The sequence below is a fragment of the Mirounga angustirostris genome, unplaced genomic scaffold (assembly GCF_029215605.1).
Source record: "Mirounga angustirostris isolate CCGP_5_RB_7025 unplaced genomic scaffold, mMirAng1.0.hap1 SCAF_16, whole genome shotgun sequence".
NCBI lineage: Eukaryota > Metazoa > Chordata > Mammalia > Carnivora > Phocidae > Mirounga > Mirounga angustirostris.
This window is the reverse complement of record NW_026991724.1, coordinates 49778278-49804188: the sequence shown is the minus strand read 5'-3', so window position 1 is coordinate 49804188 and position 25911 is coordinate 49778278. Positions and strand designations below refer to the sequence as shown.

Below are 25911 nucleotides of genomic sequence, written 5' to 3'. Positions count from 1 at the left end.
CATACCCTTTTCACAGCTGGGGAAACTGAGGCCGGGAGAGGCTGCAAAGTCCCTGTTCCAAGGCCACACAGTCAGCAACTGGGGTGGGGAGATTCGAACCCCACCCCACCACCACCTGCAGGGACATGGGTGCCACCTCACCCTTCCCTTACCCTCCCAGCCCATCCCCTACCCTCCCCAGCTGTGAAGGCTTGTCCTTCTGGGGAGTCCCCCCCCACCCCCCCGCCGGTTAGGCCTCCACCCCTCCCTCCCTCCCTCCCTGCCTGCCCTAAGCCCCAAGCCCAGCTCTGGACTTTATCCCGGGGCCAGCGGGTGCTGCTGATAAAGGCAAGCAAGCACAGAGGCCAGCAGGCAAAATTCCCCTACTCCCAGTGCCAGGGGAGTTACCCAGGGCGCAGGGAGGGCGGAGGGCAAGTGTGGGGAAGGGGGGAAAGGGAGAAAGAGCGCATCTGCAGCTCGATGGGGCCGTGCTGCTTTGCCACTTTGTGCCTCAGTTTCCCTCTCCGTAAATCGGGCTCGATTCCTTCCATGGATAGAAGGCCCCACAAAGCTCTGCAAGGGCAGAAGAGTCTTCCCCTTTGGTCTAACCAGGAGACAAAGATGTCCTCCCTCGGATGCGGGGAAACAAGGAGACCCAGCTGATTGGGGGCATCAGGAGCCCTCAGCAAGTCTGATGAGGGAGGCGGAATTTCCCAAACAGGATAGAGAAGATAAATCCCATTTCCCTGGACGAGCAAGTATCTAGTCTGGATTTCTAGTCGGTTGGGGGGAAGTAAGGAGGCCCCATTCTGATGTGTGAGACGATGAGTTTCTAATCAGGCGGAGGAGACAGGTCAACCCCAGTCTTATGGGAGGGGTCAAAATCCTCCTGTCCCGAAGGGAAGGCAAGGTGCTAGGGTCTCAGCTTCCAGGGAGATGACAGAACACGTGTGCGGCTCAGCTAGCTCTACCCTGGAGCCCTGGGGTCTGAGCGGCCTCTGTGCTTGCAATCTTACTGTTCGCAAGCCCCGGCTCAGGAGGGAGCCCGGACCCACACACCGGGAGGCAAGGGGCGTGCGAGACTTGCTCCCCTGACCCAGGGGCGGTTGTGCTGGGCTCTGGGCCTGAGGGCCCTTTGCGGGCTCAGACCCAGCGTAGTGGTGTGCTGGCGCCACCTAGGGGTGGCTGTGGGCCAGGCATCCCATCCCCAGCTGCAGGACCGCTGTGCCCCCCTCCCAAGTCCTGGATCCCATCCCACGGACCCGGGTGGCAGTCTCCTCCCCACTGCAAAACCCCACCTGTGATTCTGTGGCTTCCCTCTGTTCACCCTCCACGTGGAAGCTGGGGAGGTCTTTCTGACTTACAAGTCTACCTTTTTGCCTGTCGCCCTGCTCACAACTTTTCCATGGCTCCAGTGCCTTGGAAGGAAACCCACCCACAGACCACAAGGGGTGGCCTCTCTAGCCTCTCCCAAACCACCCTGTGCTTCAGCTGAACCACGAGCGGCTTGTCCTCCTCGGAACTTACCGTCAGGCCTGTTCCCTCGGCTCCGAACACCCTTCCCTGCCTCTTTCCCAGCCTCCCTCCTGTGAGGTCTGGAGTAGAAGCCTCCTCCTGCAGGAGCCCCTCCCGGATGCCCCAGGTTAGGATCACAGTCTGAGGGGCAGTGGGAGTCACTGCTGTGTCTCCATGGGGGCCTGACACTGACTACTTGCCCCAGGGAATGTTTGTTTGAATGAATGAAGCCAGGCTGAAGAGTTTGCCCGCATAGTCACAGGGGAGTTTGGTCAGCAGAGGGACACCGTCATTGAGAAGCCCCCAAGGTTCCCTCTCAATCCTGGGCCTTTGCCTGTGCTGTTCCCTCTCCTTGGAACATTTAGCACCTGTTAATCCTGCTCACTCTCTAGGTCACCTCCTCCTGGAAGCCCTCCATGAGCCCTGGCTGGGTCAGGCATTCCCCGACCCAGTCTCCTGGGCTCCGCCACCTCAGCCCTGACCAATGCTGCATTGTCATCGTCTGTGACAAGTCTGGACCCCTGCTGCATGCTGGCAGGACAGGGCTGGGTTCTCTTTACCCCTTGCCTTCTCCCCAGAGCTCAGGACAGAGCCGTCCTGCTGTCGGGGAGCTGGGTTCGATTCCGCCTCCCCTGTTCGTGGAGTGTCTTGGGTGAGCTCAGGCCTCCCTCGGAGCCCCAGTTTTCCCATGTGAATTGTGGAAAGAATTGCTGGTTCCTCCCCGCGGCCTCCCAGGGCTGCGGTGGGGCACCGCGGAGACGAGACCCCGAAGGCCGGAGTTGACCACAGGCCGGGTGACTAGGGGTGACCCACTTCCCCTTTTGGGTCCCATCTGGCTGGATGAACGGGGTGGCAGGGGCCCTGTCCTGCAGGGACATTTCAGGAGGCCGGCGCGGGGCTTCCCGAGGCGGGAGGGCCAGGGACAGGCAGAGGGAAGAGGTACCTGCTGGGTTAGGGGAAAACCAGCCTTCCCCATCATAAAACGGATGACGGAGAGGGAAACAAACAAGGCCAGCTCCACCCGGCGGGAGGGGAAGTTGGGGGAGAGGATAAGGGGCCCCTCGAGGTGGGTGAAAACCACAGTCCACAACTGGTGCCAACTTCCCTCCTGGAGCCCGTGTGCCTTCGGGTCGGGGCCGCTTCCCAGTTCACTGGCCTCTCAAACACCCCAAGCCTTCCTTCCAGCCTCCATCCTGCACCAGCTCAGGCCCAAAGCTTGGAGACCCCTTGATTCCTTTTTTCCCTCCACCGTGTCCTGTCTATCAGCAAATGTTGTCGGCTCCACCTTCAAAATCTGTTCTATCCCCATCTGCATGGCCTCCCCACCCCTCCCCTGCCCAGCTGCCACTCCTCCTGTCTCCACTGCTGTCGCCTCCTCACCGGGCTCCCTGCTCTTATATCTCTTCCACTGTGTGGCCAGAGGGATCCTGTTAGAACCTGAGACGGAGCCTGTCCAGCACCGCCCACTCCCCCCACTCCATGGCTCCCACTCAAGGGGACAGCCAAAGTCCTCACGGTGGCCCACGACCACTCCAGCCATAGTGGCCTTGAACCTGGTTTCCTGCCTCCCAGGCTTTGCACATTCTGTGCCCTCTGCCTGAAATGCTTTTCCCTGCCAACTTTCTACCCGGCTCCTCTGAGCTTTCAGGTCCCACCCTGTGGTAGGCCGAGTAATGCCCTGGAGCCTCTAGAAGGAACCAGCTCTCTTTGACACCAATTTAAATGACAGACACACTGCAGTGAACAAAAGCGAGAAAATCCCTGCCTTGTGGAGCTCGCAGTCTGGTGGAGAAGACAGTGCACAAGTGAAGAAAGAGATATGGAATATAAAGTTGGTGTGTGTGTGTGTGTGTGTGTGTGTGTGATAAATGCTGTAAAGGACAAAGCTAGACAACACTGGGTATTCAGGGGGCCCCTGTGAGGAGGTAATATTTGAGCAGGGACCTGAATGGAGTGACTCGGGTATCTAGGCTAAGAACATTTTTGGCAGAAGGAAAGGCCAGTGCAAAGGCCCTGAGGCAGGAGTTGTGCGGTTTGTTCAAACAGTAGCCAGGAGGCCTGTGTGCCCAGAGTGGAGTGAGAGGCGAGGCGAAGGATATGGACTGTGATCCAAAACGGGGGATGATCCAGAAATGTGACCTTACCTCTGGGGGCCTCTGAGAGGGGGCCTTCCTCTTCTGAGGGATGAGAGGGTTGACACCTGCTTCTGAAGGTCACTGTGGGAACGCAGGGAGCTCTTGCCTGTGGTTAGCAGCAATGGGGACACCCTTTGGCTGCCCTGGTCCTGTGTAGCCTTACGGTGCTCAGATGTCCTCTCTGGACTCTGTCTGCACTGTGTGTCAGGCTGGGCTGGAGCGGAGCAGACTCCCTGCTTGGTTCCCAAAGTCTGGCCTTGGCACCCTGGTGCCAGGACCCCCTTCTCCTCTTCCTTCTCTTCCTTCTCCTTCATCTCTCCTCCCTCTCCTCCCTCCTTCTCTTCCCTCCTCCTCTCTCTGCTCACACTCCTCTCTCTCCATCCTGGATCAACATTCCAGCCCAAGGGAGAAAAACAGGGCAGGTTTCCTTCCTGTCACTGGCCGGGCTCCAGACAGCGACTGGGCCATTGTGTGTTCTGGCCTCAAGGTCATTCCTGCCCTCACCCCACCCCTCCCCACTGCAGAAGGTTACTTGAGAAAAGGCCTCTTAGGTGACAGGGGAGGCCTGGGGGCAGAGGCAGGTCAGAGTCTGGAGCCCACCCACAGGCTGGTGGAATCCAGGGACCCGAGCACCATCCGGGCACCATCCAGGCTTTGTGGCTTTGTTGGGTGGAGGTGAGGGGGACCAGCTCTCAACCTCCTGGGGCAGAGGAGAGCCCCAGTCTTAGCCTTCAGTCTGAAACCTTTTGTGTGAACCCGGTTCCTGTCCCTCCCCCGCTTCTGTGTGATCCTGGGCTGGTTCCTGTCCCCCTCGGGGCCAGTTTGTGGCCCTGCCCCTTCCTGGCTGAGTAGCCTTGGGCACATTGCCTCCTCCTCTTTGTGCCTCTCTTTCCTTTTTTTTGGGGGGGGGGGTGTCAAACACTCCCTGCATCTATCCTTTAACTTCCCAGTTGACAAAGATCACCCAGGCTATTTATGTAAAAAATTCAGCTTCCATGTCTCTTCCCTGGAGACACAGATTTCCTGGAGCCAGGCAGGGACCTGGGATGTGTATTTTTTTTTTTTAAAGATTTATTTATTTATTTATTTTGGCGGGTAGAGGGGCACAGGGAGAGGGAGAGAGAAACTCTAAGCAGACTCTGTGCTGAGTGTGGAGCCCCATGCGGGGCTCGATCTCATGACCCTGAGATCACCCCTTGAGCTGAAATCAAGAGTCGGATGCTTAAATGACTGTGCCAGTCAGGCGCCCCTGGGATGTATGTTTTTAATAAACATCCCCATAATAATGTGGCCCCGTTTCAAAGGAGCAAGTCAGAAAGTCTGTGCTAAGAGCCCGTTACCCCGGAACCAGTGATGATTAACATCATGATTCTAAAAGCTCCCACGCATTTATTATTTTTTCTTGGAAACCATTTTCAGTGATTACAATTTTCAAGAACATCACGTGTTGCATCAAGTGAGGCAAACCTGTGTAGTAGGATTAATGGAGCCCCCCAAGAAGAAGACCTTACAGAAAAATCTTTTTTTTAAAAAAAGATTTTATTTATTTATTTGACAGAGTGAACGAGAGCACAAGCAGGGGGAGCTGCAGAGGGAGAGGGAGAAGCAGACTCCCCGCTGAGCAAGGAGCCCCGACGTGGGGCTCGAACCCAGGACCCCGAGATCAAGACTTGAGCCGAAGGTGGATGCTTAACTGACTGAGCCACCCAGTAGTCTGAAAAATCGTTATGTTTGACTTTTCCATCTGCCTGCACTAGATCCTTTACTTGTAGTGACTCTTTTCAACGACTCTAGGAGAGGGCAACGTGCCCCAAGTCCCACAGCTAAAAGTGGCCAACTCTGCTCCATCTGGGCTCTGAGCCTGTGCCCTTGACCGGCCTGCCCTGCTGAGGAACAAAACAGCCGTGGGAACTGTGGGACCCAGAACAAGGTTTTTAAGCCGTGCCTCAGTTTCCTCCTCTGTAAAATGGAGGAATTGGCAGCGAGGACTCAAAAGGGTCGTTGTAGAAATGCATTGAGAACGTGTATGCAAAAGGACAATCCATGCTCATGGAGCTAGTCTTATTTTGTGGTTCCTGTTGTTCTTTCCTGGGCTGTGAACAGAAGGGGACTGAACAGCCCGAAGGACTCAGTTCAGGAGCCCAGAGATGCCTAGATGGAGGGGACCTTTGGTCCCGGGGACATCTGAGCCTCCACACCCTGAGGATATGGAATCCCACCGACCTAGAAACCTGAGCTGCCGTCCCTCCCACTGGCCTCATTCTGCATTGCACAAAGCAACCCCCAATTGAACACAACCACTGTCTTTCCCAAACCCTGGCTCCTGTGGTGATCTCCCTTTGGGCTTAGATGAGAAAGGCCGTTTTGTCCAGCTGGGGAAGTGGGACTTCCAAGGTCTGGCATGGTAGAGGCTGCCAGATCTTCTTGGGATCCATTCTTCCTCTCTTTCTTGATAGCGGGACCCTGAGGTCGTCTGGGGGCAGCGATAGACCCAGGCAAAAGACTACATGTCCCAGCCTCCCCTGTAGCTAGGGTGGCCATGTGACTAAGCGCCGGCCAATCAGATGTAGGTGGACGTTGTAGGCTGGGACTTTAGGAAGGTTCCTTAAAAGGGGCACTGTCTATAACCTGTGTGGGGCTGTGTTTGCCTTTTGTCCCTTTCTTTCCACTTCCTTCCTGGAACACTGACGAGCCAGCTCGAGCAGCCATTTTGGGCCACGAGGAGACCAGGGGAGTGGAAACCCCAAGCTGAGAATGATGGGGTGGAAACACAGGAGGAGCCGAGTCTCTAATGACACCATGGAGCCCTGATTCCAGTTCTGAACAATCTGCTTCTGGGCACTTTTCATGTAAGAGAGAAATAGTCTTCTATCCACGTAAGCTCCTCTTACCCATCTGCCTGCACAGTTTCTCCTTCATCCTGTATTTTAGTCTTCTCTCTCTGTTTGTCTTGAGTTATGTCCAGTCTTTTACTTGCCACTGAAGAGGGATTCTAACTGATAGACCTAGGCTCCGACCCTATATATGTCGCTGACTCTTATGTGAACTTGGTGGAGGTGGGGAGAATGTGGGCGCCATTTCCCATTTTGGGGGCTGGGTGATATTGGGGCTAAGAGTCCGGGCTCAAATCCATCTGCGCTTCCTGGAAACCTCATATTGGAGACCACTGGTTCAGGTAATAGCTGTCAAACTCCGTGGAGCTCTCCTAGCGCCTCCCTCAGGTGGGGCAGAAGCAGTGGGCGGGACTTCCGGCTCTCTCCTTCCTTCATTGGCCAGATTTTGTTCACATGGCCACCTGTAGCTGCAAAGCCTTCTGGGGAAGTGAGTACCTGACAATTTCAGCTGCCTCTACCAGAGGCCGTGCTTGCCATCTCGGGAGAGGGAGGTTGAGTGGGGAGCTATTCACAGGTATCCCACATTCTCTTTCCTTGATACATATTTTTATTGTGCATCTAAACAGGAACCACCCTTCAACTGCAACCAGACCAGTTTCTCTTTTATTTACTTACTTATTTTTTTAAAGATTTTTAAGTAATCTCTACACCCAATGTGGGGCTCGAACTTATAACCTGAGATCAAGAGTCCCATGCTTTACCCACTGAGCCAGCCAGGCAACCCCTCTTTTATTTTAGATATTAGATATTTAGATATTAGTCTTCTCTGTCTCTCATCACACTTGCAAAAAGTTTGTCTAGGGTGCCTGGGTGGCTCAGTTGGTTAAGCGATTGCCTTCTGCTCAGGTCATGATCCTGGAGTCCCAGGATCGAGTCCCACATCAGGCTCCCTGCTCAGCAGGGAGTCTGCTTCTCCCTCTGACCCTTCCTCCTCTCATGTGCTCTCTCTCTCTCTCTCAAATAAATAAATAAAATCTTAAAAAAAAAAGTTTGTCTAGTCAATCAGCAGTTTCAAAGAAGCAGCTTTAGGTTTTATTGACTAACTCTGTTTTGTTTTATATTTCATCCATTTCTGCTTTTTACCTTTTTACATTCCTTACCTTTTTTTCCCTTTGGTGTATTTTGTGAACGTTTTCTAGTTTCTTGAGTGGAAAGCTTATTTTGTTCATCTTCAAGCTCTTTTCTTTTTAGTATTCTCATTGCATTTAATCCTTTTAGGCTATCATTCCCCCTCCAACTGTGGCTTTGGCCATATCCCACAGGTTTCTATATCTAGTGTTTTCGCTGGCATTTGATTCCGGTTGGTATTTTGCATTGTAATTGCCTCTGTAATGCAAGGTTTATTTAATTTACATTTGGGGAATTTTTTTCAACTATGTATAAACTTTGGGGGAGAGAGGGCTGTAGCTTTTGATTTGATATCTACTTTTATTGCATTACTATTTCAAATAATATATTGACCTGCCATGTAAGCTTGCATTTGAAGGGCTCTGAGGCTTATAAAATGGTTTGAAAAATTCTAGTCTACCCTAAGCCCACACCTTTTTGCTGATGTTCAAACTGAGGGTCTAGTGAATCCGTGGCAAATGGTGGGTCATAATCCATAAGTCATAACCCTCATTCTGGAGCTCTTTCACCACCCACAATCCCATCTCAACATGGCCATACTCAGAAAGGCTGTCTTGAAAGTTTCTAGGAAATCTCTCTACTAAGCCTTTCTATCCCTGCCTAAACGTCTCTTTCTACCCCAAGCCGAGTTTGTGATCACTGCTCTGACCAACACCAAGAATCTGTCTGCAGTGGGACATCTGGCTGAGTGGGGCCTGTGGCTCAGGTCCTAGTAGTGACAGGAGTTAGAAGACACCCTTTCTCTGGCTCCCACTCCCCCGCTCTCCACCCCTCACCCCCACACTACCCCATTTGCATTTAGAAGAGGAGGGAGATATTTTTAGGGTTGTGCAGGTGATGTTTGAGAGAGACATGGGGTGGGGGGGCCAATCCCAGGGCAATGGAGGACACAAAGGAGCATCTTTGGTTAAATAGAAGGAACCCTTCATGGGAAATTTGGTCATTGCTTGTTGTGGCATGAGCAGTCTTGCTTCAGGGCCCAGGTGGAGTGAGGTGCAGTAAAGGGGAGGGTCATGTCCTATAGAACCCAGCTCTGTTGGGTGTCTCAGGGAGGAGCAGTCTTTGGCCCACTGGGAAGAAGGACCATCAGATATAACCTGGAGAGGTGTGGGAAGAGCCTGAGGCCCTGACACTGAGCAGTAGGAACTTGCCTCATTGTCATTTAGGTATCCCTGTGCACACATGCACCTAAACTCAGAATAAACTCGGGTAGGGAAGGAGGCGAGTGTGGCCACCAGGCAATGGCAGGGTTGGCGGTCATAGAAGGAGAGGCTGACACGCGCATGTGTTAACCAGGACATTTATGGCCTCTGGCTCTCCAGCAACTCAGGGAAGGAGCAGGGCCCTGTCAGTTCTAACTCTAGTGTGGAAGCAGGAGAACGGCCCCATGGTCAGTCCGGCGTCCTCACTGGGAGCGAGTGGTCCTCCACCCAGGGGGAGGAGATGGGGAGATGGATGGCGTGAAGAGCTCTTCTCTCCGAGGTCCCCACGGCCGCAGCTATGCTGCTACTCGAGGGCTGAGGAGGGGGTGGGGGAAAAGGGTGGAAGAGGCTGTCAGGGAGATAGAGGACCAGGTCCCAGTGCCCCCACCCCTCCTGCTCCCCTGCCCACCCCCAGCCTCCCCCGCTCCCCCCGCCCCCACGCTCAGCCTGTGCCAGGTTCAGGTTCAGGAAGGTGGCGTTGGTCCTCATTCGGGGAAGGGAGGTTGACTGTGAGGAGAGAGACAGGGTGAAAAGGAATCCCGAGCCTTTGTGGTGGGGGGTGGGGTGGGGTGGTCGGCTGCCATCAAAGAGCATTCTACCTTCAGAATTGACCTGGGACCAGGGTTTGATGAAGGAGGGTGTCTAGGGGGTACCTGGCAGTGATTGATTTCCTGATCCTGGAAGCTTCCCGTCTGAGCTGGGAGATGCCATCCCTGACTCAGGGCTTCCAAAAGTACCTGGTCTGATGGGGGAGATGAGACTCCAGACTGGAGAATGACCTAGTTCCCAGTGTCTGAGAGCTCCTGGTCTAATGGGATGAAATCTGCCTCAGGGACATGGCCTCTTGGGCCTGCAGGGATGCCTGGTCTGTTGGGGGTTGACCTGGTCCCTGATTCTGGAAGCTCCCTGTCTGATGTGGGAGATACAGTCCCTAACTCTGGGAACTCCCAGTGTGATGGAGGAGACCTGGTCCCTGACTCTGGGAGCTCCCAGTCTGATGGAGGAGACCTGGCTCCTGACTCTGGGAGCTCCCAGTCTGATGGAGGAGACATGGTTCTTGACTCTGGGAGCTCCCAGTCTGATGGAGGAGACATGGTCCTTGACTCTGGGAGCTCCCAGTCTGATGGAGGAGACATGGTCCCTGACTCTGGGAGCTCCCAGTCTATTGGAGGAGACATGGTCTTTAACTCTGGGAGCTTCCAGTCTGATAGAGGAGACCTGATCCCTGATTCTGGGAGCTCCCAGTCTGATGGAGGAGACATGGCCCCTGACTCTGGGAGTCCCTAGTCTGATGGGCAAGATATGGTCTTCAACATCTGGGAATTGTCAGGCTGATGGAAGAGACATTGTTCCTGACCACTGGAAACTCCTAGTCTGAGGGAGGAGACACAATTCCCACCATCTAGAAGCCTCTATCCTAATGGAGGATTTCACTTCGAGAGAAAAATTCCACCCTCTGACGGTAGAAATTCTGTCCTCACTCTTAATGTAATGCAAAGGATGAGACACAATCCCAATTGTCTAGGATCTCCCAGTCTAAAGAGGGAGGCACGATCTACCCTCATACTGTGTATCTAGTCTGATGGGGGAGGTAAACTCCCATCATTAGCCTATTTTCCCAATATAGTAGCAGAGGCAATATCTCCTGTTTTGGAGTCTACCCATCTGCCAGGAAAAGGATGCCCTACCCTCAGACTATGTCTCCTCTTTGAAAACCTTCAGTCTGGTGAACCTCTTGTATGAGAGAAGAGAAGCCATGGAAGGTCCCTGTAGTGGCCTTCAGTCTGATGAAGGAGGCCCGTCTACCCCTAGTCTAGGTCATCAGTTGGACGGAAGAGGAAAGAACTCCATTTGGAGATCCGCAAGTCAGATGGCGGAGACACAGCACTTGCTTTCGATGGGGAGGCATATCCACCCTTGATCTGTGTTTCCCAGCCTATGGAGGAGGCAAAACCCCCTTTTGGGAGCCTCTGTCTGAAAAGATTCGCCCTCTGCCCCCTCGGGCACACTCACGGGCCACCTGCAGCTCCACTTCCAGCGTCTCGGTCTTGCCCTGCAACGTGACGGTCTTGAGCGTGTAGCGGCCGGCATCCGTGAGGTTCAGTTTCTGCACCAACAGGGAGCAGTTGGCGAAGCCCACTTCCCGGCCTGTGTGCGCGGGGCCTGCGATCCAGTTTCCGGACGGCAGTTGGCTGAGCAGCCGGTTGGGCTCCGAGGCCGGCCCACGGTACCAGGCATAGACCAGCAGGTCCTTGGGGTAGCCCTGGACGGTCAGTGTCACGTCCTGGCCCTCCTTCGGCTTGGTTGGCACAGGCACAATTGTCATGGCAACTGCTGCCGCTGGGGAAAGAGTGGGGGTGGGGGAGCTGGGTCAGCTGGGCCTGCACGGGGCATAGCGTCCCCCTCCCCGCCTCAGCCAGCTCTCCATGCCTCCCCACAGCTCGCGGGTGCTCCCCCCGTGCCGGGTGCTGGGAAGGAGACAGAGGAGGGAGCTGACTTGTGTGGTAGCGGGGGCGGGGGGTGTTGTGTCCCGACAATGCCTGCCAGGAAGCATTGTTGAGACTGGGAGACCCCGGAGGGTGGGGGGGGCTCTCTCCCCCATTAGACTAGGAATTTCCAGCCCTTGGGGGATATTTCTCCCATTTAACTAGAAGACCCTAGAGAGTCAAACCATGTCTCCTCCATCAGATTGAAATTCCCAAAATGTAGGGGCCATGTCTCCCCTGTCAGATTGGAAATTCTAGAGTATGGGGGGGGGCATATCTCCCCCATCAGACTGGAAATTCTCAGAATATGGGGGCCTTGTCTCCCTCATCAGATAGTTGGGAGTTATGTACCCCAGGCTGTATCTCTTCTGTCAAACCAAGAGACCTCAGAATGTGGGGGCAATAGTTTCTTATCAAACTGAAAGATTCCAGAGGGTGGGAGGCCATGTCTCTTCCATCAGATTTGAAATTCCAGATTATTGGGCTGGGTCTCTCCAATCAGCCTGGGGACCCCAGAAGTTGGATCGGGGGCATGTCTATCCCATCAGACTGGAAATTCCTAGAAAGTGGGGGGGGCTTGTACTCCCCCATCAGATTGGGAGTAACCCAGAGGTGGGAACTGTGTCTCCCCCATCAGACTAGGAATTCTCAAAAAAAAAAAAAAAAAGAAAGGGCCATGTCTCCTCAAGACCACATCTCTCCCATCAGACTACAAAATGTACTCAGGTGTGGACTGTCTCCTCCATCTGACTGGAAGCTCACTGAGGGTGAGTGTCATGTCTCGTCCATCACTGCTTGAAAACCCATGGAGTGTGAGGCATTGCCTCTTCTCTCTGACTGGCAGCTCCTTGAATAAGGAAGTCATGCTTCCCTATTCCAGGATCATCTCTGGAAGAACAGAGACCATGTCTCCTCCATCAGATCAGAGTCTCCCCCATATGGGGGCCGGGGGATGTTTCCCTTTTCTCTGTCTCTCCCTGGCACGTGCCACAGGGTTGCTGGCCGTTCAGGAGGCCCTTGGGGGGCGCTGTACCCACTCCCTGCACATACCTGCACACTTGGACACCCCCCATCTCGGCCCGCGCAGGCAGGGCTTGGGGCAGCACCTGAGGTCATCTGGTATACCCCCCTATCTCTTGCCAAGACCAGCTGCCAAGGCACCAGGTGGGTGGGGCAGGAGGTACACTTACCTCTGGGGATGCCATTTCTGCTTTGGGTGAAACAGTATCCACCCTTTGGATGAGACCCAGCCTGTTAGTAGGAGGGAGGGGGGAGGGAAGGAGGGAAGGACTGTTCCCACTGTCCCTGGGGGATGGCGGCCACTTGGGAAGGAACCAAGGCAGAATTAACGAGGCCTTAATGTTCAAAGCCACCATCCCCAGGGGATGAGAACGTGTCCCCTGAGGATCCTGATAGCTCTCAAAACACCAGCTGTGTCTGTGTTACCCCCAGCCCCCAGGTTGTTTGAGGACAGAGGCAAGAGAATGCCTCCCTGGCTGTGTTTTTTCACTTGCCAACAACTGGCTGTGATTTTCCATGTGTTCATGTGTGTGTGTGTATGCACGCGTGTGCGTTTGCACACACAGTCATCTGGGCCAGATAACTGCATCATCTAGTTGGCTGCACGGTAGTTCAGCTGTCTGCATGGAGGGAATGGGCCGAGCTTCTTAGCAGCGGCGGCAGGCTGAATTTAGAACAGAACAGGAGCACGCACATGAAGGGACGTCTGAATGTTTTCCCCACTCTGCCCCGTGCACAATGCGGACAGGTGGCCCCTTTCTCACTTTGCCACCCCTCAAGGAAGAGTCTGATTCCTTGTTCGTTTTCCAGGTGACAAGGTATGGGCTGTCTCCTTCTGTCACCCGAACGAAGAGGGGTCCCCCTGACACGCCACTTTGTCACTTGGCCAAAGAATGAGTTAAGACTCTCTTACTTCTCAATTATCTGCTGGGCAAAGAGTACCCTAACTGCTGGAGCAGCGGCCAAACCTTTCACGGTCCACCTGGGCCTCCGTGGGGAGAGGGTGGTGGTCAGGCTGGGGGCGACTCACCGGAGAGCTTGACCACCACTGAGGCAGATCCAGAAAGCAGGGTCTTGGGGTTCTTAACAATACACGTGTATGTGCCCTCCTGGGCCGCAGTCATGCTACTGATGTTGAGGTGGTCTCGCCCGTTCTTGAGGGCCCGCCCATTGAAGGCCCACACGTACTCGGGCTCTGGGCAGGACTGGGACACGCACCACAAGGTGAGGGACATGTTGAAGTCAAGTTTGATGGTGCAGCCCGTGCGGGTGGTAGAGTCCTGGAGGATGGCCACGCGTTCTGGGCCAACTGTGGGGGCAGGAGGGAGAGAGACGGGGCAGTGGAGGGACAGGGGTGTAGAGGTGGGCACCCTTGGCTTCCTCTCCACCAGGCTGGGCCCCTGGGAACGTGTGGGCCTAGCGGTGGGAGAAAGCTCTGGTCTTTTTGGATCCCACACAGAACTCTAACTTGCTCTAGGATCTTGAGAATCACTTTGCCTTTTCAGGGGATCTGTTTTCTCTTCTGTAAAAAGAGGGCGTGGGGCCAGACAAAGTTTCAAGATATTTTCGAAATCTATGGCCCCATTAAAAAAAAAAGAAGAAGAAGAAGAAGAAGAAGAAGAAGACTAGACTATCAGTTTCTTGTAAGCCACTCTAAGAGTCTAGAATTCTAGGCCTCCAAGAATCAGTGCAAGAGTCAATGCTTCTAGTCAATGCTTCTAGGCTCTAGGATTCTAAGATTCTAGAAATCTAGGTTTCTAACATTCTAGGATTGGGTAGCTCTAAGATTTTAGAATTCTACTCTACGATTCTAAGAATCTCTGCTTCTCGAGTTTCTAGGATTCTCAGAGTCTAGAATTCAGTGCTTCTTAAATCGAGCATTCCCTGGCCATAGAATTCTAGGCTCTAAGTTTTTCTACATCAGCAGCCCTTGCGTACCTCTGCGATTTACTTGCCCCGGCTTCCACACTGCATATCTGCTGCCCCTGGGAATGACTCCACGCTTTGGTTACATTTTTAAATTTTATCTCTCCTCCCACCCACCACTCACTTCCCGCCTCCCTTTCAAAACCCACCAGCCCTGTGTCCCTTCCTGCAGGTATTGGTTCAGACTGAAGGCTTATTCCATTTCTAGGGTGTTTTTTAGTCCTCAGGGAGATGGGTCAAGTGCATTTTAAGAGGGATCCCTGGCTCCTAAACCCAGCTCACCTCCTGACTCACTGTGTGCCCTCAGGCGCCCTCTCCTGGCCTCAGTTTACCCATCTATGAGGTTTGGGCACTGCGTATTTCTGGTGGGGCCAGGAGGACTCACAGTACACGGTCAGGTTGATGGGCTCGCTGCGGCTGACACTGACCGGGTTCCAGACCTCACACTGGTAGGCTCCAGCCTCCTCCCTGCGGACGCCGTGCCGGGTCAGCACCCGGCCATCGGGGGACTGGCCAAGGCGGACGGCGATGGGCAGGGCTTCGCCATTGAAGAACCAGCGGACCTCAGCGGGGCTGGGGCTGCTGCACATCAGGCGCAGGGTGTCTCGGCGCTCCACCAGTGCCGTGTCATTGGCCATGACCACAGGCTGGGCCAGGATCTCTGTGGGGCAAGAGACAGAGGGGGAGGGGGCCGGGCACTGCCTGCTCCCCCGGCCACCCCCCTCCCCACGCCAGGGGCATGGCTGGACCCTGGTGGTGTCCCTGTACCCCTAGCCGGAGGGGCAAAGAACGGGATAGGAGGCAGGTGTAGTCCTGGAAGCCATCCTGAAGGAGGTGAGCATTTTAATGTTCTTTTGTCTTTTTTTTGATGATTTTACATTTATATATATATATTTTAAGAGGGACTGGGAAGGAGGTGGGAAGGCTGGCTCTGGCAGAGGGGAGTCCGGAGGGAGGGGGGGGTGTCTCACCATAGACCTGCAAGTATCCGTAGCCCACCTCTGTCTGCAGCTGCCTGTTGAGAGTCTGCAGGATGTAGGTGCCCGAGTGCCCGGGCAGGATGCCCCAGATGTCCAGGCCGCCGTCGGGGCGCACGGCCTCCCGCCCTGTGTGGGCTGGGCCAGGGGTCTCGTCGCCCGTGCTTACGATGTAGCTTGCCACCAGGTAAATCACGTTGAGGGTGGGGCCCGCATACCAGTTGTAGGCAAGCGGCTCCCCCAGAAGCCCGTGGACAGTCAATGTGACGTTGTCCCCCTCGGCTGGCTGGGCAGGCTCGGGGGTGATAGAGATCTCGGCCCCCACGCTCAGGAAAGCGGCTGAGGAGAAGGAGCCGGAGGGGTCAGCTGAGGCTGGCTTGACCACAGCCCCCATTCAACGAAGGAGGAGACATGGGCTCCTGGTATACAGTGAGTGCTCAATAAGTGCTAGCCAGCTGGAGGGTCTCAGTCCTGCAGTAGGCCTGAGGATTGGATCTGACGGGCTGTAGCACGTGCTCAGCCCACAAGACCTTTGGATTTCATGGGGCCCGGAGGGTTTTCCCAGGGTGAGAGTCACCAAACTGAGGCTTACACAATCAGGCAGGCCCGTCTAGCCCCTGGGCCCCGACTCCCAGTCCAGTGCTCTTCCTCTGCCTCTCCAGGCCTGACCACAGCAGAAAGTAGGGGTGTGCTGAATTGACTCCGCCCTTTTCCTTTCAACCCCGGGAGATAAGCCCTAAACCCGACTGGCTGGTCAGGGCTGATCGGGTTTGAATTGTGTGCGGTTGGTTGCCTGGAATGGGTGGCCATGGCGATTCTCCGGGGAAGAAGTGCTTGCATGGCTGGCCTGGTTTCTGGTACTTTCCAGGCTGAGAAACCATGGCTAGGGGTGAGGGCTCTGGGTCGAGCACTCATCCCTGCACGGCTGGCTGGGTGACCCCAGCCAGTGGCCTCCCCTCTCCGAGCCTCAGGTCTCTCGTCGATGAAGTGGGGGGTCGTGAGTGGGCCTCCCATCTAGGGTGGTTGTTCACACACGGAAGACATTTAGAACAGCTCCAGGGGCACGGCCAGTGCTAGCCAGTGTTGCTTATTCTGACCTTCAAACGTCCCTGTGTGTTTAGCCTGTTCCATAGATGAAGACACAGGCCAAGAAGGGGAAGGCGACTGCCTGCCCAAAGCCACGTCCTCAGGGAGAGGCCAAGCTGCTGGCTAGAGCTCACCCCAGCCAAGCTTCCAAGGAGGCTCAGAGGCTCCCCTGCCTCAGCTCACGCCCCGATCTTAGAAATCTCTGAGGTCTGCCCTGCAGACCTCTCTGGGTGGCCGTCCCTGGCCAGCCCCATGCCAGTGCCTCCCGGAGAAGCAAACGATGCCCTCCCTACCCAGCCTGCAGGACATCTGGCTCCCACCTGCCCTCACCCGGGCTGGAGATCCCCGCCCTTCCCCGAGGCCATCGGGGGGCTGAGGTTGTGGGGAGCACCGTTCTCGCTCACCACTGAGGACGAGCCAGCTGCAGCCGGTCAGCGCCATCTTTCGCCCCCAACCTGGTCTTGAAGGCGGTGGTGTTCGTGTGTCCGTGCTCCAAGGCCCTTGCTGGTGGGGACCTGGCTCCGTCTGGCGCGGGACCTGGGAGGGTTCGGTGATTTGGAGCTGGGGGAGATCACCTGAATTTGGAGGGATCGAGTCACCGAGGATCTGGGGCCCCGTGTGGGTACCAGAGTGGGTGTGGCAGGCACGGGCCAGGGGCCGCGACCCGGCCAGGCCTCCTGGGGTGCTGCCTAACCTTCTTTGTGCCAAGGGCCCGGGTTTGGTACCAGGAGAAGAACCAGGTCGCCAGGAGGAGGCGGCGGCGCGGGGGAAGATTTTAGGGCAGTTCTTACCCGGGGCCCAGGCCTCGGCCTCCCTGGTGAACTTGGGGGTCACCGAGGAATGAAACCAACGAGCAGTGACTGTCATTTCCCGGCCTCTGCACCGTGGGTGACCTTCAGCTGTCCTCTCGGGATGTCCTGCGAGGTGGGCCCTGTTAGAACCCCCATTTGCAGATAGGGAAACTGAGGCACCGGGTACGGGCTCTGACTTGCTCAAGTTCCTGCCGGGAGAGGGAATATGAACCCTGCTCTGTCTCCAAAGCCACACAGGGGGAAGGGGGCGGGGCGGCTACACACTTTCTTTGGGGCTCCACTCCCTACCGGCCTCCCCCACGGGGCTGAGAAACCCACATTCTCTCTTCCCTTCTTCGGCCTTGTTTTCCCTGCCTCTCAGGTGTGCGTGTGGAGGGCTTGGGGCCAGAGAGAGTCCGGTTTTGACCTTGGCTCTGCACTTACCCGAAGTGGGGTTGGAGGCAGCCCCTTGCTGAGTCTCCATTTGCTGCCCTGAGAAGCAGGGCTGAGGGTAGACCCTGCTCAGGGTTGTTGAGAGCACGTAGTGAGATGGCCAGCACCTGGCAGGATGGGGCCGCACACACGAGGTCTGGTTGGTGTGACTGTTATTAAAGGTGCAGGCCCTGGACTTAGTCCACTGTCCCCTACCTCCACGACCCTGGGCAAGTTATGGAGCCTGTTGGGCCTCAGTGTCCTCATCTGAGAAATGGGAACAATGACCATACCCACCCCAAAGGGCTGTTTTAGTCAACAAATATTGAATGAGCATCTCCTGTCTGCCAGGCACTGTTCTAGGTGCTAGTAGATAAAATCCCTGCCCTCTCGGGGCTGACATTCATGGGGTAAACAAATAAAATATAAACTCGAGGGGGCCTGGATGGCTCAGTCGGTTAAGTGTTGCCTTCGGCTCAGGGCATGATCCCAGAGTCCTGGGATCGAGTCCCACGTCGGGCTCCCTGCTCGGCGGGGAGCCTGCTTCTCCCTCTCCCTCCACCTGCTGGTCCCCCTGCTTGTGCTCTCTCTCTCCCCCCTCAAATAAATAAATAAACAAAATATTTAAAAAATAAAATATAAACTCTATTCTGTGTGGGATGGACCTAAGTGTTGTTGGGGAAAACTAAAGCCAGGAAGGGGGCTTGTGATTTTTAAATTGGAGGTTGGGGAGGGGATCAGGGACGGTGTCTCCGGAAAGGTGAGGTTGGCAGAGGCGGTGGGGGGGTCTGGGGAAAGAATGTTTTTGACAGATGTGTTCTTATTGATGTCTTGATGGCTTCTGGGTCCTGGTCCTTCTCAGTCCCCAGCGGCCTGTGTCTGGGCAGGAGCCGTCCCTGTGGCTCACCCGTCCTGGTTTGCTCCTCCTAGTTTGCCCGGTGTCCTGAGCTACCCTGGCAGGGCGGGGCTCTGATGGGGGTGGTGGCGGGAGGTGTAGATGCCCTGGCCCCTCCTGTTTCCCCTGCCCCGCCTGCAACCTTACCTCATCCTTCTCTGTCCTGACCCAGGCCTCTCCCCTGAGCCCTGGGACGGCGTCCCGGCGTCATTCAGGATGCCTCCCCCCAGGTGTCCCTGGGCACCGCTCACTCACCTTGTCCCAAACTGACCTTGGCATCTTCCCCCAGCCCTGCTCCTCCTCTTCCTCTTATCAGGGATGGCGCCACCATCCACCTGTCACTGGGACACAGAGACCCAGGGCTGTGTCCCTGACGCTTCCGCCCCTCCCAGCGCACCACACCCTTTTGCACCTGCTCTTAAATCTCTCTTCCATATGTGCCTTCCTCTCCCTCCCTGTGCCCTCTGCCCTGGTCCAGGCATCCCCCCGCCCCCTGGTCTGGTTTTCCTCTGCAAGTTCTCCCAGGTCCCTGGCCCTGGTCTCACGCTCCCTCCTTCCATGGTGCTTAGCACCTGCCATGACTCCCCAGTGCCCTCAGGAGAAAGCCCAGCTTCTTGGTGCAGCCCATGAGGCCCTGCATGGCCGAGCCCCCGCTGGCTTGACCAGCCTCGTGGACACCCCTTCCTGCCGGGAACTATACTCCAGATATTCTGTCTTATGCCCTCTCCACCCAGCAGATCCCTGCTTCCCTCTGCTCTATTCCATTACCTGCCTGACTCCTCCTCCTCCAGGAAGTCCTCTTGGACTCTCAGGCTAGGTTAAGGACACCCTGGGATCCCCAGTCCCCGCCCTGACCACCGTGGGTCCTCACAGTCAGGGGTGGGCCTGTCTCCCCTTCCGGACTGAGTCCCGGCAGGGCAGAACCTGGGCCATTGCTGTCACTACTGTGTCCCCATTGCTGCCCAGCACAGGGTCGGGCACAGAGCAGGGGCTCAAAGGGTGTTTGTGGAAGCGGACACCAGGTGTGGATGACAGAGACAGGAGTCTCCAGGGAGGCCCGGGTTTCTGGTGATTCGCTATCTGGTTGAGGAGCGTGATGAGGCCGTGTCTCTGGGAGGCCTGAGACACATCCAGGCTTTCGTCCAGGCTCTGTCGTGGCTCCCTACCCCTTGTGGGGTCACGCTGACGGCTCTCTGCTGTCCTTGTCCTTCCAGGTCCGCCCCCAGCCCCCACCCCCCTGCCCCCACCCCCCTGCCTCTCCTCTGGTGCTCTTGGACAGGAGCCTGGATCCTTGGTTCGCTTGAGAGCTGAAGTTTCTTTTTCTTTCTTTCTTTTTTTTTTTTAAGATTTTATTTATTTATTTGACAGAGAGACACAGCGAGAGAGGGAACACAAGCAGGGGGAGTGGGAGAGGGAGAAGCAGGCCTCCTGCGGAGCGAGGAGCCCGATGGCGGGGCTCGATCCCAGGACTCTGGGATCATGACCTGAGCCGAAGGCAGACGCTTAATGACTGAGCCACCCAGGTGCCCCTAGGTATTGATTTTTTTGACGTTATTATTCATGGTATTTTATTTTATTTTTTTTTAAAGATTTTATTTGTTTGACAGAGAGAGATACAGCAAGAGCGGGAACACAAGCAGGGGGAGTGGGAGAGGGAGAAGCAGGCTTCCCGCGGAGCAGGGAGCCCGATGCGGGGCTCGATCCCAGGACCCCGGGATCATGACCTGAGCCGAAGGCAGATACTTAATGACAGAGCCCCCCAGGTGCCCCAGATAATTCATTTTTTATGTTGATTCCATGTTGAGATGATAACATTTTGCATATGTTGGGTTAAATAAATTCATTTCACCTGTTTGTGTGTGTGTGTGTGTGCGTGTGTGTGCTTTTCTTCATGTGATACCAGGATGTCTTCTTTGTGTATGTGGCTGGTGTTCCTTCTGTCGGAAGGCGCTGGAACGGACAGGGGGTGGCGGTGGTTGGACCGGGGACGGGGCGGTGGGGGGAGGGGAATGGACGGATCGCACGGATCTGGTTTACACCGATGCTATCATTCGTTTTGACATTGTTGGCTTTACCTGTTCCCTCATCAGGCACCCCCTCTCCCTCCTTCCCCGAGGATCCGTTTTGCAGCCCAGGGAAACTGAGGCTCAGGGCCATTGCCTCAGGAGGTTGGAGTGGGTGAGTCTTATCTTCGCCCAGCACCGCAGGTTGGGGACAAGGTTCCCTGATCTTGTTTTGTCAGCTCTTCCGCCACCCCCTGCCCTCTTATCTGACCAGCCACGTCACTAGCTCCCTGGGGAGCCCGCCTGAGACCCCACCCACTGCGGACTTAATCAGTATTTGTTAGATGGAAACTATCCTGGGCCCCTGTGGCTGGACCCCTGTCCCATCCTCCTCAGGCAGAAACCTTGGAGCTGAGGGGTCGGCTGGAGCTAATCCCTCAGCGAGGCCAAAGCAGGTTTCTGACCCCTGCTCCCCACCTCCCCTTATCTGCTGAGAGAAGGCCTGGGTGCTGCAATATTTACTCATGGACCTGACCTCAGGGTGTGGCTTCCTGTGCCTGCCTGGCAGGCAAGGTCTGGGCTCGGGCCTGGGGAGGCTGTCCTTGGGGAGAAGGGACCCCAGATCCCCCAAAGTCCTCCCCTCCCCCGGAAGAGGACCTGGGCTACCATGCAGGAGGGGGACAGGCGGATTGCAGGGGCCAGCCTCACACCTTAGCATAGGCTCTTCCCTCTGCCTGGAATCCTATCCCCCCCTTCCTCTCACCTCGTTCACGGGGGAAGAGGGGGGGTTTCCAAGTCCTACAATCATTCGACAAATATTTATTGAGTGCCAACTATCTGCCGGGCTGTGCTGGGGATACAGGCAACATCCCTTTCCTTGTGGGGCGTAATCCTATTGGAGGGAGAGGAACATTAATCAAAAAAACTGATACAGCATATCATGTCAAGGAGAGATAACTGCTATAAAGAAATAAAGTAGGGCCAGAGGATAGGAGTGACGGGGATTGTTGCTCTTTTAGCTAGGGAGGTCAGGGAGGGCTTTTCTGAAGAAGTGACATGTGAGCTGAGACCCGAAGGAGGTGACACAGGGTCTGCGAACATCTGGGGGAAGGGTGTTTGGGGCAGCAGTCACAGCGAGTGCAAAGGCCCTGAGGCAGGAAGGTCTCTGGTGAGTGTGAGGAGAGCAAGGCGGCTGGTGTGGCTGGAGCTGAGTGAGGGAGGGGGCCATGGGATAAGGTACTTACAGGGAGAGCAGGGGACCTAGGGAGTAGGACGGATGCAAGATGCAAGATGCAAGATGGCCCGCTAGAGGTGAGTGGGGTGATGGTAAGGCCAATGAGTGACAGAAGAGAAGGATCTAGGTCTGGAATGAGGGGCTGCAGGGGGCTGGATTGGTAAGTGTGAGAAGCTGGACTTTTCCGGAGTTAGGGAGGTGGAGGGGAGCGGAGAGAGAGTGCCAGCTTTCCCCGGGGCACGCGGGGGGCGGGGGGGGGGACAAGGGTCAGAAGGACCTGGGGGGGGGCACCTGGCTACATGTCCTTTCTCTCTCTCAGCCTCATTTTATTCATCAGGAATATGGGAAGGGGTGGATTTGGATTTAGAGTTAGGTAAAAACAATTTAATAACTTTTTATTCTGGAAAATTTCCAAATTCCACACACTCATCAAAAGTAGAGGGGAGAGCAATGCCTCTCTGCCCATCCCCCAGCTCCCTCCAATCTTGCTTCCCTTCCCCCACCCATGTCTGACCTACAGTATTTGAAGGCAACTTCCAGGCCTCTTATCATCCTATTCATAGATACCTCAGCCTGTATCCCTAAAACATAGGGACTCATTAAAAAGAAAAACAACAAAAAAACCCCACAATGTCATATTTTCACCTAACATGTGAAAATAAGATGAACAAAAAACACTTCCTTAATATCTTCAAATATCTAGGGGTGCCTGGGTGGCTCAGTCTTCAAGCGTCTGCCTTCGGCTCAGGTCATGATCCCAGGGTCCTGGGATCGAGCCCCGAGTCGGGCTCCCTGCTCTGTGGGAAGCCTGCTTCTCCCTCCCACTCCCCCTGCTTGTGTTCTCTCTCTCGCTCTCACTCTGTCAAATAAATAAATAAAATCTTAAAAAAAATCTTCAAATACCTAGTCAGTATTCAGATTTCCAGTCTCATAAATATCATCTCTTTCTTAGCTTCACTGGGAGCATGAATTTCTTTCTTTTTGTCGTCTTTTTCAGGATTTCTTTTTTAAGTCATCTCTACGCCCCACGTGGGGCTCGAACTCATGACCCGGAGATCAAGAGTCGCCCGCTCCACCGACTGAGCCAGCCGGGCACTCCCCCCTGGGGCGTGATTTTCAGAGCATAAAGTTCACCTTGGGTAGCCATCACCAGATCTCATTTGAGAACACCTTCACCACCCCGAAAGTTTCCTCCTGCCAGAATCCAGAAAGGGTTCGATATTTTGAAATGCTGACTCCCGCAGTGGGACGCTATCTTCAAGCTAAATTTTCCACGCAACCCCAGTGCATTTAGCAGATAAAGATCCCCTGGTCTAAACCCATGGGCTCCAGGTACAGGGAGAGGCCTGCTGCATGGCCTTCGGGGGCTACACCCCTGCGGAAGGTCCACCTCCACCCGCCTGGCCCTGCCAGACAGACGCTTTCAGAGGGCAATGCCCTCTGCCTACAAAGGGGTTGAGTTCGGGAGGGAAGGGTTTTCCCCATGAATCATAATCAGTCTTGGACATGGGCCAGCCCATTTCCTTCCCCAGACAGCCACTTCCTCATTTGTATAACGAGGAGCCACAGCCCTGAGAATCTAGTGGTGCCCAGGGCTCAGAGGAAGGGAGTGGGGGTCTGCACTGAGCCTTGGGGGGCAGAGCTTGGGTGGAGAGAGTGAAGGACTAGGGGGGGCTCCTAGTCCCAGCCGAGGACACTGGTGTCTTCCAAATCGGGCCCAACACTTCACCCAGTGCCTCAAGTTCCCCCCCTTGGTGATGCCTCTCTGTTTGGGGTGAGCAGTGCCTTCTCCATGGGCCCTCATGTGGAAGGCAGACCCCTCTGCTTGGACACGCGGACCCCATAGTGGTGGCCGTGGGTTACGTTTGGTCCTTCTTTACGGACTGGGATGAGTAGAGGAGAAAGTCGGGTGTTAGATTTTGCTCTATTCCCAGTGTGTCCATTTTCTACGCCGCATGACCTGAATCTTCTATGCCTCAGTTTTCTTATCTGGGAAATGGGACTGGTCCTAGCACTTCCCTCACAAAATCGCGGTGAGGCTCAAATAAGTTGACAAACGTGAAGCACTCAGCACAGTGCCTGGCAGGTTCCGTTGCCTCCCCCGAGACGGCCAGCTTCCCGAGAGGAGGGGCTCGTCCGCTTGCTCTTATGTCTCTGGAGCCCGGGTGGGGCTCATTCAACAGAGCTGGGTGTCCAGCAGGGGCTCAGAGAACGTCTGTCGATGGATGAGTGGGGACTGCCAGGTACAGGAAGGGAAGGATATATAGATACTGAGAATGCGCACACATTCACTTATCCTGCGTAAGTTTCCCGAGCCCTTGCCCTGTGCCTGCCATGCTGGGTGGCGCTGGGACCCATCCCTGACCCAGGCAGCCTTGGTTGGCTCTGCCCTTCCGGGGCTTATAGTCCAGTGGCAAGACAAATCTCTAGACAGTGACCACCCAGAGTGGGCAGGGCTGAGGTAGAGGAACTCAGGAGAAGGACCTGACCCAGCTTGACAGTCAGGGAGGGCTTCCTGGAGGAAGAGGTGTCTGAGTTGAGACCGGTAGGATGAATGGGGGTGGGGCCGGCAGGGTGGAGCACCGTGCCTGTGGCCACGCTCCCAGCAGAGGGAGCAGAATGTGGAGGGCCTGGAAGCAGTTCAGTGTGGTGGATGATAGACCCCAGACCACAGGGTGGGGGTGAAGGTCAAGGGTGTTGAGAGGGAGGCTGAGGGGACTCCAGGAGCCAGAACTTCCTGGGATCTGCAGGCTATCGTGAGAAGCCTGGACTTTAAGGGCACTGGGGAGCCATGGATGGTTCCGAGCAGGGAGGGGCAGAACTGAGTTTGGGATTTAGAAAGCTCCCTTGGGCTGTCTTGTGGTGGGAGGATAGGAGGGGGCAGGAGACCAGGTAGGAGGCTGGAAAGGTGATGGGGAGACACAACCTGGCCCAGGGCTGGGCTGTAGAGATCCCAAGCTCAGGAGGCCTAGGAGGTAGGTTCTGGTGTTTACCCCTCCCTGAGGGAAGGAGGAGCCCAGGTTTTGGGTCTGGGCAACTGGGTGCATTCTCTGGGCTCTCAGAAGGGTAAACAAAGGGCCAGAGGCTGGGGACAGGTGCCCCGAGGTGGGGTGGGGAGGTCCTCCAAGCAGCCAGTGAGCTGGTCCGTGGGTCTGCGTGGTCCTCTGCTGCCCCCTGCTGGCTCTGCGTTGACACTGGCCCTGCCTGCAAGTCTGGCAGAAAGGACGGATCCAACCAACTTAAATCCCAACCAGTGATAAAAGATGACATTTCTGGGGCGGCCATGCTTCAGGATGCACCTATGTTCACTGTCCCCCCCTCGCCGCCCCCCGGGTCTCCAGCTGCCTTCTCCCAACACACCGAAATGAATTCAAAACCGACTTCCCAAACCTACCCTCTTTCCTCCCTCCCTCCCTCTCTCCCTCGCTTCTCTTTCTTGGTTTTATTGAGATATAATTCACATACCAGACAATTCACCCATTTAAAGTGTACAATTCAGTGTTTTTTAATATGTTCATAGGGTTGTGCAACCATCTGCATGATCAATTTTAGAACATTTCCATCCCCCCCAAAAGAAACCCTGTACCCCTTATTAGGCACTCTCCATCCCTCTGTCCCTCCAGCTCCTGGCAACCACTCAGCTGTCTGAGCTTCCTGTCTCTATGGATTTGTCTGTTCTGGACATTTCCCATCAATGAAATCAGACAATATGTAACTTTTTGTGTCTGGCTGCTTTCACTCACCATCATGTTCTCAAGGTTCATTCACGTTGTTGCATGGTCCAGTACTTCGGTCCTTATTTATGGCCGCACTATATCCCACTATCTGGATACACCATGTTTTGTTTCTCCATTCACCCGCTGACAGACGTTTGGGTTGTTTTCACTTTTTGGCTATTATGAGCAGTGCTGTGAACATTTGTGTACAAGTTTTCACGTGGACGTGTTTTCCCTCCTTGCAAACCTGACCCTCTTGCACTGTGAATGCCACCACTGCCCCTGCTTTCCATCAGCAAGTCAGACACGGGGCAGGGCTCCCGCACTCCAGCCCCACCCCCAGCTTTCTGGGCACCTGCTCATTCTCCTTCGTAACATCACTCCCCTGGAAATTATGTTTGATGCCATTGGTTGTCAGTTCTCTGAGGGCAGGGATCTCTGTTGTGTCCTTGGTGATAACAACTGCACACAGCAGGTGATCAATAAATGTTT

At 55.3% G+C, this 25911-nt stretch overlaps 1 protein-coding gene across 1 annotated transcript; it reads right to left on the bottom strand.

The window, feature by feature from the left end:
• Positions 1-10686: 10686 nt before the first annotated feature.
• On the bottom strand, positions 10687-16789 carry CEACAM16 (CEA cell adhesion molecule 16, tectorial membrane component). Its single transcript, XM_045890400.2, has 5 exons — positions 16753-16789; positions 15257-15601; positions 14671-14946; positions 13390-13668; positions 10687-11193 (listed from the first exon to the last, which is right to left on the bottom strand). The coding sequence occupies exons 1-5, from the start codon at positions 16787-16789 to the stop codon at positions 10790-10792; spliced, it is 1341 nt and encodes a 446-aa protein (XP_045746356.2). The 3' UTR covers positions 10687-10789.
• Positions 16790-25911: the final 9122 nt, after the last annotated feature.